The 18232-nt window shown below is 44.6% G+C and overlaps 1 protein-coding gene across 1 annotated transcript; it reads right to left on the bottom strand.

Moving 5' to 3' along the window:
- Nucleotides 1-359: 359 nt before the first annotated feature.
- Nucleotides 360-4329, bottom strand: SCGB3A2 (secretoglobin family 3A member 2). Its single transcript, XM_003354348.4, has 3 exons — nucleotides 4178-4329; nucleotides 1122-1324; nucleotides 360-772 (listed from the first exon to the last, which is right to left on the bottom strand). Exons 1-3 carry the CDS (start codon nucleotides 4230-4232, stop codon nucleotides 749-751), a joined length of 282 nt encoding a protein of 93 aa, XP_003354396.1. The 5' UTR covers nucleotides 4233-4329; the 3' UTR covers nucleotides 360-748.
- Nucleotides 4330-18232: the final 13903 nt, after the last annotated feature.

Below are 18232 nucleotides of genomic sequence, written 5' to 3'. Positions count from 1 at the left end.
AGTTTCTTCATGCTAGGCGAAATACGTCAGGCAGAGAAAGACAAATACCGGAGGATACCACATATTGGTGGAGTTGGAAAAATACCGTGAAGTCGTGAATACACAAAAAGAAGCAGACTCGCATATGCAGTGAACAAACCAGTGGTTACTTGTGGGGAGAGGGGAAGGGGAGGGGGAACATTGGGGTACGGGGTTAATAGATACAACGTGTAGGTACCAAAGAAGCTACCAGGATATTCTGTACAACACAGGCAATGTGGTCAGTGTCTTATCCTAACGGTAAACGGAGTAGAACCTTTAAAAAACTGTGACTCCCTGCACTGTACACCTGTAATGGATGATACTGTACACCAGCTATATTTCAATTTCAAAATGTTTTTAATTTTTTGAGAAGCAGGGGAGAAGGAATGTGAGGAGTCTGGAAACACTGTCGGGTAAAGGACAGCCGAAGAAAATGGAGGAGGTCAAGTCAGAGACAGGAAGGAAAGAAAGATCCCCTCTCACTGAAATGCGAGCTGTCTCTGTCATAACAGGCAATCTAGAGCCTGTGACCCGGGGAAAAGGTGATCGAGGGAGGCCCCCTGGACACAGCCCCCCACCCCGACTCCAAATAAACACAGGACAAGCTGAGGTGGGTTCATTGCTCTGTTCATTCTTCCGGGGGTCACTGCACGTTAGGGTGGACGGGGCCAGGAGGAGGGAAACGTCAGCTCCCTCCCTCCCTCCTCGGCTCTTGCTTTATTCAGCGTCACACCAAGTATGAGAGAGCCTCCTGAAACCCAAAGGGACAATCGTCACGATAAGAGCACGTCATTAGCACATTTCCAAAAACAGTCACGATCCTACCTCTAAGGACAAGGACACAAAAGCTCTGAGCGACGATGTCCCACCCAGAACCACAGAGCGGGAAGGGCCGACACGTCACACCAGACACAAGCCTCTCTCCTTCACAGATGCCGCGCTTTCCCTGAGATCCCAGCGCATGCACAGTGTGTATGAGTACAGTCGGCAAGGGGGACAGAGGCTCCTGGAGAAGAAGGAGGCGGGGGGGCGGGAAGGGGGGGCGCCCTTCAGGTGACTCAGTCCCATCCTTCGGGGAGGGAGCCCCAAGCTGCAGTTACCAGCAGTTTCTTCACAGCCTCCGAGGCCTCTGGGCCCAGCTCATCCACACACTTCTTCAGCCCTTCCACCAGGTGCTCAACAGAAATGCCCAGAGTTTTCAGAAGAAGCTTTAATGGGTCCATGAAGGGGAGCACGTTGTCCAGAGGTAAAGGTAAGGCCTTGTCGACAGGAAGGGGCAAACGGTTGAAGAGGAAGGCCATAGCTGCCGAGCAAAAGAGACCCCAAGTCAAATCTCACCACCTCCCACTCTGTCCATCAGCAACTCCATCCCAGCCCCACTCATCTTAATGTCCAATGAAACTTCTGCTTTCGGGCCTGTGCACCTGCTGTTGCACCTGCCTGGAACTCCTCCGCCAGAAGGATGCATGTCTGTCTTCCTCGCCTTATATGGTCTCTCCCCAAATGCTGCCTTCTCAGAGCGTGTCTAAGATGGTATCACCTCTCACCTCCGTCTTTTTTACTTTTCTTAGCCTTACCTAAAATATTAATTCTTTCTTTCTTTATTTTGCCTTCATCCTCTCACTAGCATGTAGGCTCTGCGAGAATGAGGAATTAGGGTTTTCCTCACTGTGTACCCCATGCCTAGAAGACACCGTGGCATATACGAAGCACTCGAGAGATACTGGCGGTTGGCTGGACAGGCATGGACTTTGCACAAGTTTGAAACCAAAGGGGAAGGTGCCACAGTGAACCATCACCTGGAGACATGAATGGACCCAACCACAGCCCAAGAAACTGCTCCCACCCAATCCAACTCAAAGCTACAAATACAAGCGTGGACTCTAAGCCAGTTGTTGTGGATATGAAGGTGGAGAAAACAAGCCCTTCCACTGGGAATGCACAGTCTGGTGGACAGAAAGATGTGTATGCCACAGCACAGCATGTCCTACGTGAATATCATGGACAAAACTCTATGGAAACAAACACCAAAGGAGGGATGATTAAAATCTAACGTGGGAGAACGTTGCAGGAATCTTCCCAGAATAGATGCTGCCGGAAGTGTGTCTTGAGGTAAAGCTAGGATCAGAGGGAAAGAAGGGGAGCAGAATTTTTAAAAGGAACAATATTAATTAAGGCACTGACATATACAGATATAGATATAAATATCTGTAGATAGATAGATAGATAGATAGATGTCTTTTTAGGGCCACACCCACGGCATATGGAGGTTCCCAGGCTAGGGGTCCAATCAGAGCTGAAGCCTCCAGCCCACACCACAGCCACAGCAACACCGGATCTGAGGCAGGTCTGTGACCTAAACCACAGATCAAGGCAACGCCAGATCCTTAACCCTCTACGCAAGGCCAGGGATTAAACCCGCATCCTCATGGATACTAGTTGGGTTCGTTAACCACTGAACCATGTGGAATGTTAAGACGAAAGTGCACACAGGGTATTGACAGCTTCTGCCAAATTCCAGGGGGTGCGCTGAGGAGACATAGAGAAGGTAAGGCTGCAACTTGCTTGAGGTCAGATTTTCAAAGCCTTGAACGCCCTAAGAATGAGGTTGAGATTTTTTTTCCCAAGGGTAACGGGGAGCTAGACTCCTATATGGGACAACTGCATTTTACATCTTCAGCTTTAGAAAGAGAACTTTTACATAGAAGATGTTAGAGAATGGAAAAAATGCCTATGATACACATTTTTACAAAATGCTTTTGTGCATATATATAAATACACACGTGCATAAACACACATATGAGACACGTACCCTCCTGCTAGCCGAGACCCTGCCAGTTCTTCATTTTGCTTCATTTTATTTCCCCATTCAAACTATAAGATAGAGCTTGTACCCCTATTTTCCCTCCAAAATTCTCCCCCAGAATGGGGATATTTATTTCCTTCCACCCATCTCTCTTCTGCCACCTCTGCCCAGGTGTCTCCAGACACTCAAGAACAACAAAGTGGCCAAAAATTGGTGAATTTTTAAATTGGTTCAAGTATTCAAAAAAAATCATGTGCCAAATTTACACATGTAGGCATGGGCATCACAGTTTCTCATGATTTGTCTCCCTACTTCTTATTTTCAACACTTTGATGAGTCTGGTTTCTATTTTCTGAGCGAGCAGAGGTTCTTATGATGGATTTTGCAGGTGCACCCAAAGACATCTTCCCTCCAAACAGAAAGGACCAGTCCCAGTCTCCTCCAAGGAGCCAGCTTCTCTACCCTGTCTAGAAATGGAATTGTTCACCCCTTGGTACTCCCACAGAGCTCATCCATAGTGTCGATGTGTGTTACAGTAGTCTGCTACTGCAGTGACTCCTGCAGAAGTCTTATCTTCTCTGCCAGACTCTAAGAACCTTTAGAACAATATCTACATCTGATTGAGGTCAGAATCTTCCAGCGCATATCCAGTACCCAACTGGTTGTAGCTATTCAATAAAATACCCATTGATTGTGTGAACAGATACATGTAGCTGTATCTCAAGAGAACCTACAGGATAGAAAGAATAACTTTGTTTTGTTTCAGAAGCACAAAAGAAAGAAGATACAAAATCAGATCTTGACTCAAAATTGAGGAAAATTCATGGTAGCCAATATTCAGTAATGAAGGGTGTTTGTTGACCCTCAGTGGGAGCTGGCTAACTTCTCATGCAGGATACACCAGAAACAGTACTTGTATTGGGTTAGCACTTAGAGCTGGGGTGGGGAGAGGGGGGCATCTGAAATCCCCTCCAATCTTTTTTTTTTTTTTTTTGTCTTTTTAGGCACATGGCACATGGAGGTTCCCAGGCTAGGGGCTGAATCAGAGTTGTAGCTGCCAGCCTACACCACAGCCACAGCAACACCAGATCTGATCTGTGTCTATGACTTACACCATAGCTCACAGCAACACCAGATCCTTAACCCACTGAGCAAGGTCCGGGATTGAACCGTGTCCTCATGGATACTAGTTGGGCTCACTATCCCTGAGCCATGATGGGAACTCTCTTCCAATCTCCTCACTCTATGGCTCTAAACCTCCGCCATAATCCCCCCTGGGTGCCTAGGCTTACTAGTTGTTCTCCTGTTAATGGACAAGTAGAGAAACATCACCTGTTCCCAGATACTTACCAGAGTAACTGCACATGCCGATGGTCACCAGCAGGAACACAGTGACCAGCTTCATGACACGTTATTTGTGATCTTTACTTGGAGTTTAAAATTTAACTGGAAACCCTAGGAATCCGAGGGGCCAGTGGTTCCCTTGCCGTCCCAAGTGTGGCACCTGCTTTTGCACACACACATATTTATACACCTACCAAGGACCTGCGTGTCAGTCACTACCACTTGACTCTCCCCAGGCAAGAAAAGCGTGAAGATCGTGTTTCCTCACTAAACAAATTGGAGGGTTTTTTTCCCATTGTCCCTCCTGTTCCCATGAGAAACAAAGCGCTCTCAAGAACCTCTTACACAAGCTCTTACACAGAGGTGTTGGTGGGAAGTGAAGCACTAACAGCCCTCCTCCTGGAACAACTCTGCAAAGAAGGGAAGGTTTGTTTTGTGATTCAAGGGAGTGGCATTTCTGTTGCTTTCCTCCAGCTTGCAATTCATTTAAAGTTTGGAGAATGCCTTTCCTGACAAGCTGCCCCCTGGTAGACGGATCCCCAGGTCCCTTCAGCCTGAAAGAGCACAGACTGGGCTTAATGGCATTGAGTGCCATGTTTCTCAGAATTTACCTCTGCGCCCTCCCTGCTCACACATCTACTATGGCAAGTAGTCTTTTACCTTTTTGACCGTCTCCCACTTATTTGGGGAGCAGCCAGGGTCATGCCTTCTCTGGGTTCTCCAGTAGCATAATAGGCTCAAGGTCTAAAATCAAAGAGCCTCTTTTAAAACCTGGGATTCAATATTGACCTTAGTGTCATCTTGGATTTGTTATTTTTTATCTATAGTGTTCTTCTCCTCTTCTAAAATGGGACATTTAGCAGTTCCCGTTGTAGTGCAGCAGACACGAATCTGACCAGAATCCATGAGGATGAGAATTTGATCCCTGGCCTTGCCCAGTGGGTTGGTCAGGGATCCAGCATTGCCATGAGCTGTGGTGTAGGTCGCAGATGCGGCTTGGATCCTGTGTGATGTGGCTGTGGCGTAGGCCGGCAGCTGTGGCTCCAATTCGACCCCTAGCCTGGGAACCTCCATGTGCTAAAAAAAAAAAGCAAATAAAATAAAATGGGGCATTTAATAGCTAATAGCCAGACAGCCCCAAAGGTGTACGACTCTGTGAGGGAAAAAAATTTTTTTTACAAGACACCATCTATATAAACAATTTGGGTCACTAAAATATGCATCTCAGAATCCCTCTGGCAGTCCAATCTCTGGTTATCACGCAAGAGAAATTCTGTGCTGGCCACAGAAACGACCTGCTTGTGAGGCTGCCTTCGCAGAACCATGACTCAGCCATGGGGCTCCGGGATGACCCAATTTCTAAGCCCACGTCCTAGAGTTCCCTGGGGTATCTGGTGCAGGAAAGAGAAAGAAGGAGCCTTGAAGGGAAGACATGGGAATAAGGTCCAGGTGGGTGCCAGCAGCAGCTCGGGGCTCCCTAACCAGATGACATCACTGGCCCCAGCCACTCCCATCCCTGAAAATATCCTCAGAATGTTTTGAGGAAGATACATCAAGGCATAGTCTCCTTAGGTACGAGGCCAGGGGTCGGGGCCCCAATGAAGGTGTGGTGTGGTTATGAGGATTTAATGGGATTCTACAGACACAGGATGTAACTGTACCCAACCAAGATTCATAGATCACAATGTCACCTGCTCTTCATTTCTTTACATGGCTAGGTTGTAACTGCTATTTCTTTATTTTACTGCTACTTTATAATCCACGTTGTTACTGTCTCACCTACTCCATCCTGCCCCTCTGCCAGAGACAGCTGGGTTTCTCCTGGGAATTATCACCCAGCCAGGGGTGTTGATGCACCAGAACTCTCGCAGGGCCAAGGCTGTGCGGTAAAGTGGTGGTGAGTCGATGCCCTCTTTATTTTTATGTTATGACCTTTTCATGGGATACCAAACCAGTGCGCCCTCATCTCGGCTGGTCTTTCCATTTTGTTCTCAAATCCTCTCCATGCACACTGCCCCACTCCGCTCTGTACTACGGGAAGTTCAGTTTTCCAAACTGTGGTTTCCAGACTTCCTTGCCAACTGCGTTCCGATTTGGATTGGCTAATGAGAGACACTGGGAACAGACTGGAGACAGAGAAAGGGAGAAAGCAGGTACTTCTGCCTCTTTCTGCTCCAGGAGCATCTCCCAGGCTGCTCCCTTCCCCTGGCCGTCCTTCCTGGCCAAGGAGCAGTAGCAGCTTCCTGCATTTTCTAATCTCATGGCTGACTCACCCTTCCCCTGGTTGCTTTAATGTCATTTCTAGCAGCTCGTAAATTATCCTTCAAGGGAGAGTCTTCCTATTTGATCACCTGCTATGGATTTGAGTTTCTGGGTGAACTCTGACTAATACAGCATAGTCAATAGGGTAGAGATTTTGGTAAAAACAGATCTTTCAGTTTTGAAACACAGCCTCTCTCTCTCACGCAAGTGCCAAGTGCGAGTCCACAAGGGGCTGGACCAAGATCCAAGAGAAAAAGAGCAACACACACACCACACAGACACACAGATGCTTCTCCCTTTCAGCCTCTGAAGTGTGTGGTCGTCTGCTGGTCCCAGAAGTGACTTCTCTCCCGGGATGCTGCTCAGACCCCTGTGTTAATAGATTTCTGCTGGGCCTTTCTAATAGTCCGCCAGACAGGCAGTCTTGACCAGAACCTAGCAGTAAACATGGGTAGCTTAGACTAAAGGCTGGAGCATCCTCCATGCAAAATACGGCACACTCTCACAAACACAAATGCCCACACGCTTCACACATATATGAACGGTAATATGTGCATATGCACAGACACAAATCACACATCACCACCAAGCACTACTATCCTCATTCCTTTTGTACAACAGTTATTTACTCAGCATCTACTCTGTGCCAGGAAGTGTCAGAACTAAGCCTGGGGCAGTAAACCAGGAAAGCAAACTTCTTGCATTTGTGGAGCTGACAGTGTAATGTGATAAGCCGACAATAAACAGGCAAACAGATAAAGAACTAGTAGTGAGTGCTGTGAACAAGCAAATAGGGTGTTCTGATTGCAGAGAACAAGAGGATTGGGGTACAGTAGGACGTGAAAAGAGCTTGGCTGATCCCCTGTTCTGAGTCCATGTGTTCATGTCTTTTTAGACCATATGTCTTTTTAATTTTTTTGGAATAGAGTCGACTTACAAAGTTGTGTTCATTTCAGATGTAGAGCAAAGTAAATCAGGTATACATATCCCATATTTCTGATGCTTGGACATTTGGGGCCTTGCTGGCCTTGGAGGGACGGCCCCTCCCAGGGCAAGCTGATTCCTAAAGACTACAAGTGACTCACCCGGGACCGCACCTTTCATATGCAAATCAACCAATCCAGAGCCCACGCTGCCAACCCTCTCCTTTGGGAGCCTTTACACTGGGCTGCTGTCTACCTGCCTAAGTCACCCCCTGGGCCCAGGCCAGGTATCAGACAACTAGGGACAGTCCCTACACTCCAGAGCCCCCGGAAATTATTCAAACTAGCCCATCCGACACCTGCTCACCCTGTCTCCTCATCCTTTGCCGTGGAACCACTGTAAAGTCTCCTGCCCACCTCCCTCCCCCGGCCCTCCTGAAAAACCCAGCACCTCCCAGGTGTCCCTACTGGCCTTGTGGTGTGACACACCCCTATGCACAGATCTGTGAGTAGAACGCTGTCTTTTCAATGGCAGTCATCTCCTGATCTGTTGACCTGAAGAATAAGAACACTTTTATTTTAAAACAGCCATCTAGCCTCGTAAGGCTACTAATCCTGTCCTTCTCGGCAGCATGATTATGTGCATGAATGGCTTCTTCCCCAGGACTCATCTGTAAACATCGGGAGGGGCTTTGTCTTGCTCAGGTTTGGGTCCTAGTGCAGGGTCCTGCACACTTGATAACGTGACCAGGAACCACCAATCTGTGCCAGGCTGTGTAGGCACTTTGCATGTGGCATCCATTTCATTCATGTAAAACCCCTGATGAGAAGAGCTTTTAACCCATCTCACAAATGAGAAGTCTGAAGCTGGAACAAGGAATTAATACCAAGGCAAGGTCACTTACACAATACATAAAGTGGCCAGAATGTGACTTCTTTCTCTTCTGATTTTATTTCTTTACCTTTAAACACTTAATTAATATGCTTTTCCAGAGAGTGTTCACTAATAAATGAATTCATGAAGAGAAATGAAATGAAAAGGGAAATGAATGCCAGTTTTTCTTAATTAATTTTGGATATCTTTTTCGAATGAATTTTTGGTGGAGATTAAATTTATAATCAGGAATAGAAATTCAATTAGCTACTCGATGAGTACGTATTGAGCACATCTGGCGCATCTGCCTCTGTGGTCGACCACAGGAACAAAAGCAGGCATGACTCCTGCCTCGTCTTAATTGTATTAAAGAAACTGTCAGGAGCAAGTCAGTAAGTCTTTTTGTCTATGTGAGGAAGAGGTTGGTTCTCAAGAAGACAAGTGAATGTAGATGCGGGACACAGATCAGAAAAAGAAAAGAATCAGCCTGAGATTCCATGTCCCCCTCTTCCTTCCAGCTGAAAAGGAGACTGTTACTGAGAAGCCACTTCGGAGCCATCAAACCAGAGCTCATTCTCTTTTCTCTTCCACCTGCTACAAGTTGGATGGTCAAAGGGGCCTCAGTGGAAGCCTAAATAAGAAGGAAAAATAGTCTTAACACTTGTCTTGAAAAACAGAAGCATGTAAAAATCCAATGTCACAGGTCCACATAGCAACTTCATAGAGTTGGGTGACAAGGAAGAAAGGAAGGCAGGAAGGGAGAGAGAAAGAGAGAGAGAGAAAGGAAGGAAGAAAGAGAGAAGGAAGGAAGAAAGAAAGAAGAAAGGAAGAAAGAAAGGGAAAGAAAGAAAGAGAGGAAGGAAAGAAGGAAAAGACGGCAGAAGGAAAGAAAGGGAGGAAGGAAGGAAGGAAGGAAGGAAGAAAAGAAGTAGGAAGGAAAGAAAGAAGTGAGCTTCTGCTTCCTTCCTCATTGATTGAATTCTATTTCATGAAAATTAGTCCACTGTTGCTCGAGGCTCAGTTTAGCCCCTTTCTGGGCACTACAGGGAAACCCAAATGGAACATGAGCCCAGGAGGATGAAACACAGGAAACAGTGGGTAGACCCAGGCTAAACTGAAGCCAAAACCTAGGAAACATCAGAAGGGGAAGAAAGTAATTTGTCCAGACTGGATTTTTCCAAGGAGGTTTCATGACTTCAAGTGATTCAAAGATTTGGTTAAGCAGAGAAGAGAAATAAAACTAGAATTTGTAATGTTTTGTTTTAGAAAACAAGTTGAGTCAAGCAGGTAAGCTAAAAAGAAAGGTGTGTGGAGAGGGCTCATCCCTCTTTGCCTGGGCACACGGTTGCCCCCCATGCCCAGTGCCGGTCAGGGCGGATTTCCAGCAAATGCTTAGTTTACGATCAATCAGAGAGTCATGTCAGGTGAGTTAGTGAGAGAGTACAGCTGTCCAAAACTCAACTCTGCTGTCTTGATTGAGGAGCACGAGATCTGGCAAGATGTGGTCAACTGTGAGAAACCTGCTCGTGGGGGGTTATAAGCAGATTAGTGTTGGGGAGGCAGGAAGGTGCTTAGTGAGGAAGTCTCTGGCTCAGACGACCACATCCACAGCCCATGTCGATGTCCCGTTAGGGGACTAGAACAGCATCTGCTCTACCTTCCTTCCAGCAAAGATGTCCCCCCCACACCCCCGCCAAGAGGGCAGCTATTCAGTGCCCATCAGGCAGTCTCCTTTTTCCAAGCCCCGCCTTTCAACTGCCCTGTGTAACCATACCACCAGGTAACCCTGCAAGGACCTAGACAGGCCAAGGGTTAACATAGCTTGTCTGAGTCTGGGGACACCTTGGGATGCTCCTGGAACCCAAGGGGACAGGAGGCCTGTGGGAGCTCTATGAGCCATCTCCCCTCTTCCCCCCATCCTGGGAGGCTGTCATGGGGCAGTTTCTCCTGGTCTCCCAGGTCCTATGAGGCATGGGACTTTCTGCCCTCCCCCTCTTCCCCAGAACAGAGCTGCAAAATCTAGAAAACCAAAGCCACTTAGATGCAGTCTAGAGTTGGCTCCTAGCAACAGGGAATACCATAACTGGCCTTGGGATCATCCAGCCCCTTCTGTTTCAATGTCGTCCTTTTTGATTGATACACAGGGCAAAGAGGACAGCAAGCTGACACCTTTTGGCCTAGTCTTCTCCTGGCAGTAAAGTGACAGCCATCTAAATCTAAAAGTGGCCCTTTGTACCTCTAGCCTCGGCCTCGCCTTCCCATGCATACATGAGCTTGACACCCTTCCAAGAAACAGCCAAACTGCACGTTCACCTTGTGGATGCAGCTCCAAGAAGGAAACGTTCACGGGGCACTTTGCAAGTTGCAGGTCCTCACTCAGGGCCTCAGCTATAAATCAGTTCCTCCTCTCCAAGTGTTTACACTGTGACTCTTTTGACCAGAAGTGCAGGGCGGGATAGGGCTTTTACTAAGATGAGTGGGCTCCTGGCAAGCCTCATACAAACGTGCGTAGCTGATGATGTTTGCTCAACAGCGTCTCTGGCTTCGCCAGATCTTCCCAGTGCTGAGACCGCCCTTGTGATCCTTGAATGCCCTTATCCTTCTCTTAGGGATCAAGAGCACCAGTCCTGGGGCCAGCCTGCCCGGATTCACATCCTGGTTCCTCCACCAGAGAAGCGGCTTCCGCTCTCTGGGCCTCAGCTTTATCAACTTACAAAACGAGGCTAACAAAGTAATGCGTTAACATATGCAAAATGCTTACAAAAAATACTGCTTCGGATGCGCTTTCAATTTATGCTAGACTCCATCACCGACACCTCTCTCCCTCGCTGCTTCTGGTTTTGCAGCTTCCCAACCACAACTTACAAGCTCGTGAGCACAACCTGGGAAAAATTATTTAATTTTCAGTGAAGCTTGTGAGCACCACCTCTCAATTATTTATTTTTTTTTTTTTTTTTTTTTTTTTTTTTTTTTGCTATTTCTTGGGCCGCTGCCGCGGCATATGGAGGTTCCCAGGCTAGGGGTCTAATCGGAGCTGTAGCTGCCAACCTACGCCAGAGCCACAGCAACGCGGGATCCGAGCCGCGTCTGCAACCTACACCACAGCTCACGGCAACGCCGGATCGTCAACCCACTGAGCAAGGGCAGGGACCGAACCCGCAATCTCATGGTTCCTAGTCGGATTCGTTAACCACTGCGCCACGACGGGAACTCCCCCACCTCTCAATTATTTAATTTTCAGTGATACTTGATGATTTTTATTTACAATTTTCTCCTTAAAGAATTCTATATTTCTTTGCTATCATATTACTTTTTTAGAATTATATTAAAGCAGGATCATTAGGCATTTTAATAATGATGGTATATGTTTAACAAGATATTTGATAACTGCTTGTCTCCTTGTGACATTTGCTGGAAACATCGTGAGGTGGTAAAAAAAGAATAATATATACATTAAAAAATTTACTTGCCTGCAAGGAACTTAGGTACTTTTCTGAATAGGAAACTGATTTTCTCTTGATAGACAAGTACATTCTGTAATACAAAAAAAAAGAAGCCCATATTTCTTTTGGCTTGCTCCATAGAGAGTGGATAATCATTGTCTCTGAAAAATGAATAATGGAGATTTTCCTGGAATTAGGTTTTTAATTAGGGACAGCCTCACACTTACAGAAGAGATTTGAGTACAGTTACAAAGCATTATTTTTGGACCCATGTGAAAGTGAATTTCTGACCAGTGCTCCGCTGCTCAAGGAACACTGGTTTGTACTATGAGCAAAAACACCCTCCTTTATGAGCATAATCCGCAATTTAACATTGATAAGTTACCACTGTTTAAGACTTAGACCTCATTCAAACGTCACCCACCGGCAGAAAACTGTCCTTTATAACCAAAGGATGCACCTCAGGATCACATATTACAATTAGCCATTGTGCCTTTTTAGTCTTCCGCAATCTGGAAGAATTGCGGTCTTGCCATGACTTTCATGACCATGACAGTTTTGAAGACCACAGGCCAGTTTTTTTTGTAGACTGTTGCTCAATCTGGCTTCATCCGATGTTCCTCCATTGCCAGGTTCTGGTTACGCAAGAAGACAGGCTGTGTTCTCGGTGAATCCTATCAGCTGGCACGTGATTTGCTGTCTTACAGAGATATCATTCATCTTGATGCTTTGATGGAGGGAAGTCTGCCAGACTTCCCGGTGTGCTTGTTCTCCTGTTACTTAACAATTGTTTTGTGGGAAATTACTTCGAAACTGTGTAAATAGCCCCTCCTAAGCAAACATTCAGTTTACTGCTCAACCATCAGAAGGGACGCAAGGCTGCTACTTTGTTAAATGGAGGGTCATCCATTGCTATAAGGTTGTAGCTGATAACCACATCATCCCAAATCTTGCCAACAAAAGCTTCTGCACGTTGGCCTCTTTGCCGTGTTGGTGTGTCCCTGTCACTTTTTGCCCATTTGCTCACTTTCTGGTCCTGCAAGATGATCCAGACTCCTCTTCAATATTCTCTGCCCCAGTCCTGGAATAAACCCTTTCTCTAAGCAGTGACTTTTAGTTCTTTCTAGAAGAAGCATGATATTGTGGAATCATGCAGGCACTCGTTCCTCATTTCGAGCAGCAGGTCCGGCTCCAAGGCCCTCGCAGGGGACAGAGCGACGTGTGTAGTAAACACCCTTCTCTCTCTGCAAGGGCTGTGACTCTCTCGCTGTCCGGCACCTGCCACCCCAGGGGGTGCCCTTCTTCCTCTCCTTGGGCTCTGACTCCCCACGGCAGGCCAACCCCACGGATGCCCTCACCTGTCCTAGTTAAATCTGTTCTCTGGTGAAAAAGTTATTCTGATCTTATCCCGTGTTTACGTTTCAGTTTACCAGCTTCATCCACGTACATGCTGATGAAACAGAAGCCTCCACTGGGGTCAGAGACGTTTTAATCAACCCACTCTCCTCCATTTTATTCCCGTAGCAAATTATCACACCTTTCTCATTCTCAGCTCATTCACCCGTAACAGAAAACCATCTATGAACCATATGTGGTTGTGCATTAATTGACGTGGTGAGTATCCAGGTCCTTGGTTTACACGTGGCTGTTACAATAAAGAAAACCATGGTTATCATGCCATCAAACGTAGAAAAATATCAGGCTCCTTCCTTGACTGTCATCCCTGATGCCTTGATTGTCTTGAGAAACAACACGTAGAACTAATTCCAAGAGCCTTTTTTTTTTTTTTTTTAACATCAATATGAGCAAAAAGTTTTATGGTCTTAGAAATCATTTAAATTCCACAGAATATGAAAATACAGCTGTAAAAATCTACCAGAATGATATAAATGTGGTATATCAAAATCAAAGAAGAAAGAAATTTCATTTTATTCTCGGTAACTAATCAGAGTCAACATACTTAGATCTGAATCCAAAACGTTGAAGCCATTTGCCCTCTGAACCTGTCCGTTATTTAAGGCTGCATAACAAATTACTCCAAAACTTAGTGGCTTGAAACAACCACAGTCGAGTATTCTCGTAATTCTTTGAAACGACTGCATTCTTCTGCTGTCTCTTCACCAGGGCGCTGGGATGGCTGGAGACACAAAACACTCCCATGTGTAGTTGGCTTTGACCAGGAGCTCAGTGGCGGGCTGTCTGCAGGAGGTCTCTGTTGTCCATACGTTCAAGCACGTGTTTCCCAAGATGTGAAAATTGCAACTGAACATGTCCTAATGGTTTGCCTCAAAAGATACATAGTAACTTTTACGCTACATTCTATTTTTCCAACCATATCATAGCACTAGTCCAGATCTGAGGGGAGAGGAAACACACTCTACTTCTTACTTATTGGTGGGAGGAATTCCAAAGACTACGAGCCCATATTTAATCCACAACAAGCCCACATTATGAGGAGTGTCTAGCTTTTATAACATCATAGGAGAGACAATTAATGACTATGGGAACATCAGCCTAGACATAAGATGAATCAGAGAGACCGTAAAATATTGTTCAAATACTTGGGGGAACCTATCACAATGAAAGGGGAACAGACTTAGATATAGGATAGAATTTGAGAATTCTTTTGGAATGTGATTAGAAATTACAAGAATGTACAGTTTAATGACCTTGTGTTGAAACCTACAAAGAGAGCTTAGCCAATGTCATATTTATTATAGGAAGGTTCCTTTTTTTTTTTTTTTTTTGTCTTTTTGTCTTTTTTTTTTGTTGTTGTTTTTTTTTGTTGTTGTTGTTGCTATTTCTTGGGCCGCTCCCGCGGCATATGGAGGTTCCCAGGCTAGGGGTTGAATCGGAGCTGTAGCCACCGGCCTACGCCAGAGCCACAGCAACGTGGGATCCGAGCCGCGTCTGCAACCTACACCACAGCTCACGGCAACGCCGGATCATTAACCCACTGAGCGAGGCCATGGATGGAACCCGCAACCTCATGGTTCCTAGTCGGATTCGTTAACCACTGCGCCACGACGGGAACTCCGGAAGGTTCTTATCATAGACGAGGGATGGATTATTTCCTCTTTATTACCCTTTTCAATTCTACAGTCATAGATTCCAACAGCTTTCTTACCCTGAAGCTTAACTCAGTAAGAAAGTGCTTGAGGTTGCAATAAACCACTTTAAAATTAGTGAAGCTTCCTCATTATCATTTCTAAGACCCCATCACAAGCACAAATCTCCAACTTCATAAACGTTGATGCACAAATTACTTTTCCCCATGGGTCTCAATTTTTTTAAGGTTTTGACTATCAAATTAGTAAAACTAAATTAGTAAAACTAATTTAAAGTTAGAAGCAAAACTGCTTGATGCCAAACACCAATTTAAATTCTTAAGATATTTCTTTTTGAAATATTTACAATAACTCATCAGGCCTCACCAATATTTAAAAGAATAACAGGTCCTGAGATCTGGGGCTTTCAGTTGAGAAGCTGAATTAGATTATGTCTGATATGCTGCTCTGCTCTAGAAGCCCCATAACTGTCTATTTCATTTCTTTCAGGGAGGAGTAAGTTCAAACCATTGGAAAACAAGAGGGTTTGTGAAATTTGATGTTGAGCACAAATCGGTTTTCGAAATGGTTCACAAGTGCCCCCTTGTGGCCAGTTCTGAGATTGTGCAAAGTGAAAAATAGGTGAGTGAATACCTTCTTTATGCCAGTCTGGGTGCCAGAAGACAATAATGAATGCTGAACTTGAAAGGGAGGGTAGGGAAATTATTGTTTTTGTTTTTTGCCTTACTTTCCCAATGATAAGCCAGCTAAGAGAAATACTGTCTCAAAAGGAGCAGGTTTGGAAACTATTACAGTGGATTTGGGGAGATATCTGGGTATTTATTTACGGGGGGAGGGGGGGGGTTGCACAGAGAGATAGCACAGGAGGCTAAGTGACTAATGTCCCTGGAAGCTGTGAAGACCTCTAATCCTCAGAGACTCTCACAGCATCCCTAAATATTCAGCAGTGCAGGGGGACACTTTCAGGATCTTTCTGTCACGCCAGACCTGGGTAAATTACGGCAGGCTGATGAACACAGCCTGCATGAATATTCAATCCTTTCTGCCTCCTTCAGTCTACAGGTTCTAAATCCAAGACACTGTCGTCAGCAAGAGTAGAAGTCTCTGAGAAATGGTTCCACACCTATGGAGCTTCACAGCCACCGCTCTGTTCTCACAAGACGTAAAAGGCTCAACAGATGAAAAAATCAACAACTCTTCCTGGATCCGCATGACACGTGAGACTCCGGGGCAAACTGCTGCCCTGGGAGAAAGCCAGGCGATTGATTAGGGGAGTCAGAGCCGACCAGCGCAGACTCAGGACTGGAAACCACTGGGAACTGGTGCTGGGGTAGGAAGACCTGAACCACAGTCGACAGACCACTGGAGCTCAGTGTGGAAGACTCTGGGTGCATGAGATACCACCTCACACCAGTCAGAATGGCCATCATTCATAAATCCACAAATAACAAGTGCTGGAGGGGCTGTGGAGAAAAGGGAACCCTCCAGCACTGCTGGTGGGAATGTAAACTGGTACAGCCACTATGGAGAACAGTTTGGAGATACCTTAGAAATCTATACATAGAACTTCCATATGACCCTGCAATCCCACTCTTGGGCATCTATCCGGACAAAGCTCTACTTAAAAGAGACACATGCACCCGCATGTTCATTATAGCACTATTCACAAGAGCCAGGACATGGAAACAACCCAAATGTCCATCGACAGATGATTGGATTTGGAAGATGTGGCATATATACACAATGGAATACTACTCAGCCATAAAAAAGAATGACATAATGCCATTTGCAGCAACATGGATGGAACTAGAGAATCTCATACTGAGTGAAATGAGCCAGAAAGACAAATACCATATGATATCACTTATAACTGGAATCTAATATCCAGCACAAATGAACATCTCCCCAGAAAAGAAAATCATGGACTTGGAGAAGAGACTTGTGGCTGCCTGATGGGAGTGGGAGGGAGTGGGAGGGATCGGGAGCTTGGGCTTATCAGACACAACTTAGAATAGATTTACAAGGAGATCCTGCTGAATAGCATTGAGAACTTTGTCTAGATACTCATGTTGCAACAGAAGAAAGGGTGGGGGAAAAATGTAATTGTAATGTATACATGTAAGGATAACTTGATCCCCTTGCTGTACAGTGGGAAAATAAAAAAAAAAAGCAACAACAACAACAAGAAATATAACTGGAAAATCTCTGTATATACTTCAAAATAAAGCTGGGGTCAAGGAAGAAATCTCAGAATCTAAAAACACTTAGATGTAAATGAAAACAAAAAAGCATCAAAATTTGTGTAGTGCAGCAAAAAGCAGTGCAGAGAAAGAAATATGTAGTATTATATATGTATATTAGAAAAGAAACTTTTAAAATTAATAATTGGAATATCTGCCACAGAAAACTAGAAAAAATAAAAAGAGCAAATTGAATTCAAAGTAAGCAGACGAAAAAAAAGAAAAATGAGAGCATAAATCAATGAAATTGAAAAAAGGTAGTCCTATAATGGGACTTTTTATAAAAATCATTTTAAAAATAAATAAATTTAAAAAATGGAAGTCAATGGAGAAAATCAATAAAACAAAAACCCGGTTCTCTGAAAAGATCAATAACATTGATAAACCTCTATATGGGCTAACTAAGAAAAAAGAACAAAGGCACAAATTACTAACCAGAAATAAATGTGTGGGCATCACTACAGATCCATGAAAATTAAAAGAGTAATAAAGAAATACTATGAATAACCCTATACCCTCAAATTAGATCATTTAAAAGAAATGAACCACTTCCTTGAAAGCCACAAGAGGTCAAAACACACAGGAAGAAAGAGATAAACAGAATATGCCTGTATCTGCTAAAGAAAGTGAGCCACTAGTCCAATAAGCTTCCAAAACAGAAAGTACCAGGCCCAGAAATATTCCCTGGTGATTTATATCCAACATTTAAGGAAGAAAGCGTATCAATTCTCTACAATTTTTTTCAGAGGATAGAAACAGACAGAATACTTTCTAGCTCATTGTACAAGGGCAAAATTACCCTAATACCAAAATGAAACAAATATATTACACGTAAAGAAAATAGACCAATATGTCTTGTGAAAACAGATGCAAGAATCTTCAACAAATTATTGGCAAATCAAATCCACAAAAAAGTATAAAAAGCCATGCAGGATTTATCCCAGATATGCAAACCTCTTTCAACATTTGAAAATTGATTCTTTTCATTCATCGCATGATGGCAATTCCTCAAAAAATTAAAACTAGAACTATCATATGATCCAGCAACTCCACGTCTTGGTATTTATCCAAAGGAATCAAAATCAGGACCTTGAAGATATATTAGCAGTCCCATATTCATGGCAGCGTTCTTCACAATAGCCAAGACATGGAAACAATCTAAATATTTATCAACAGCTGAGTAGATTTTTAAAATACAGTATCTACACACAATGGAATATTATTCAGCCTTAAAAAAGCACTACTGCCGTA

The sequence above is a fragment of the Sus scrofa genome, chromosome 2 (genome assembly GCF_054392235.1).
Source record: "Sus scrofa isolate SSC_HxYL_T2T_F1_AM1 chromosome 2, Sscrofa_HxYL_maternal_Yorkshire_Landrace_v2.0, whole genome shotgun sequence".
NCBI classification, from domain to species: domain Eukaryota; kingdom Metazoa; phylum Chordata; class Mammalia; order Artiodactyla; family Suidae; genus Sus; species Sus scrofa.
Note: the sequence above shows the minus strand (reverse complement) of the source record. Positions and strands in the feature narration are given on the sequence as shown.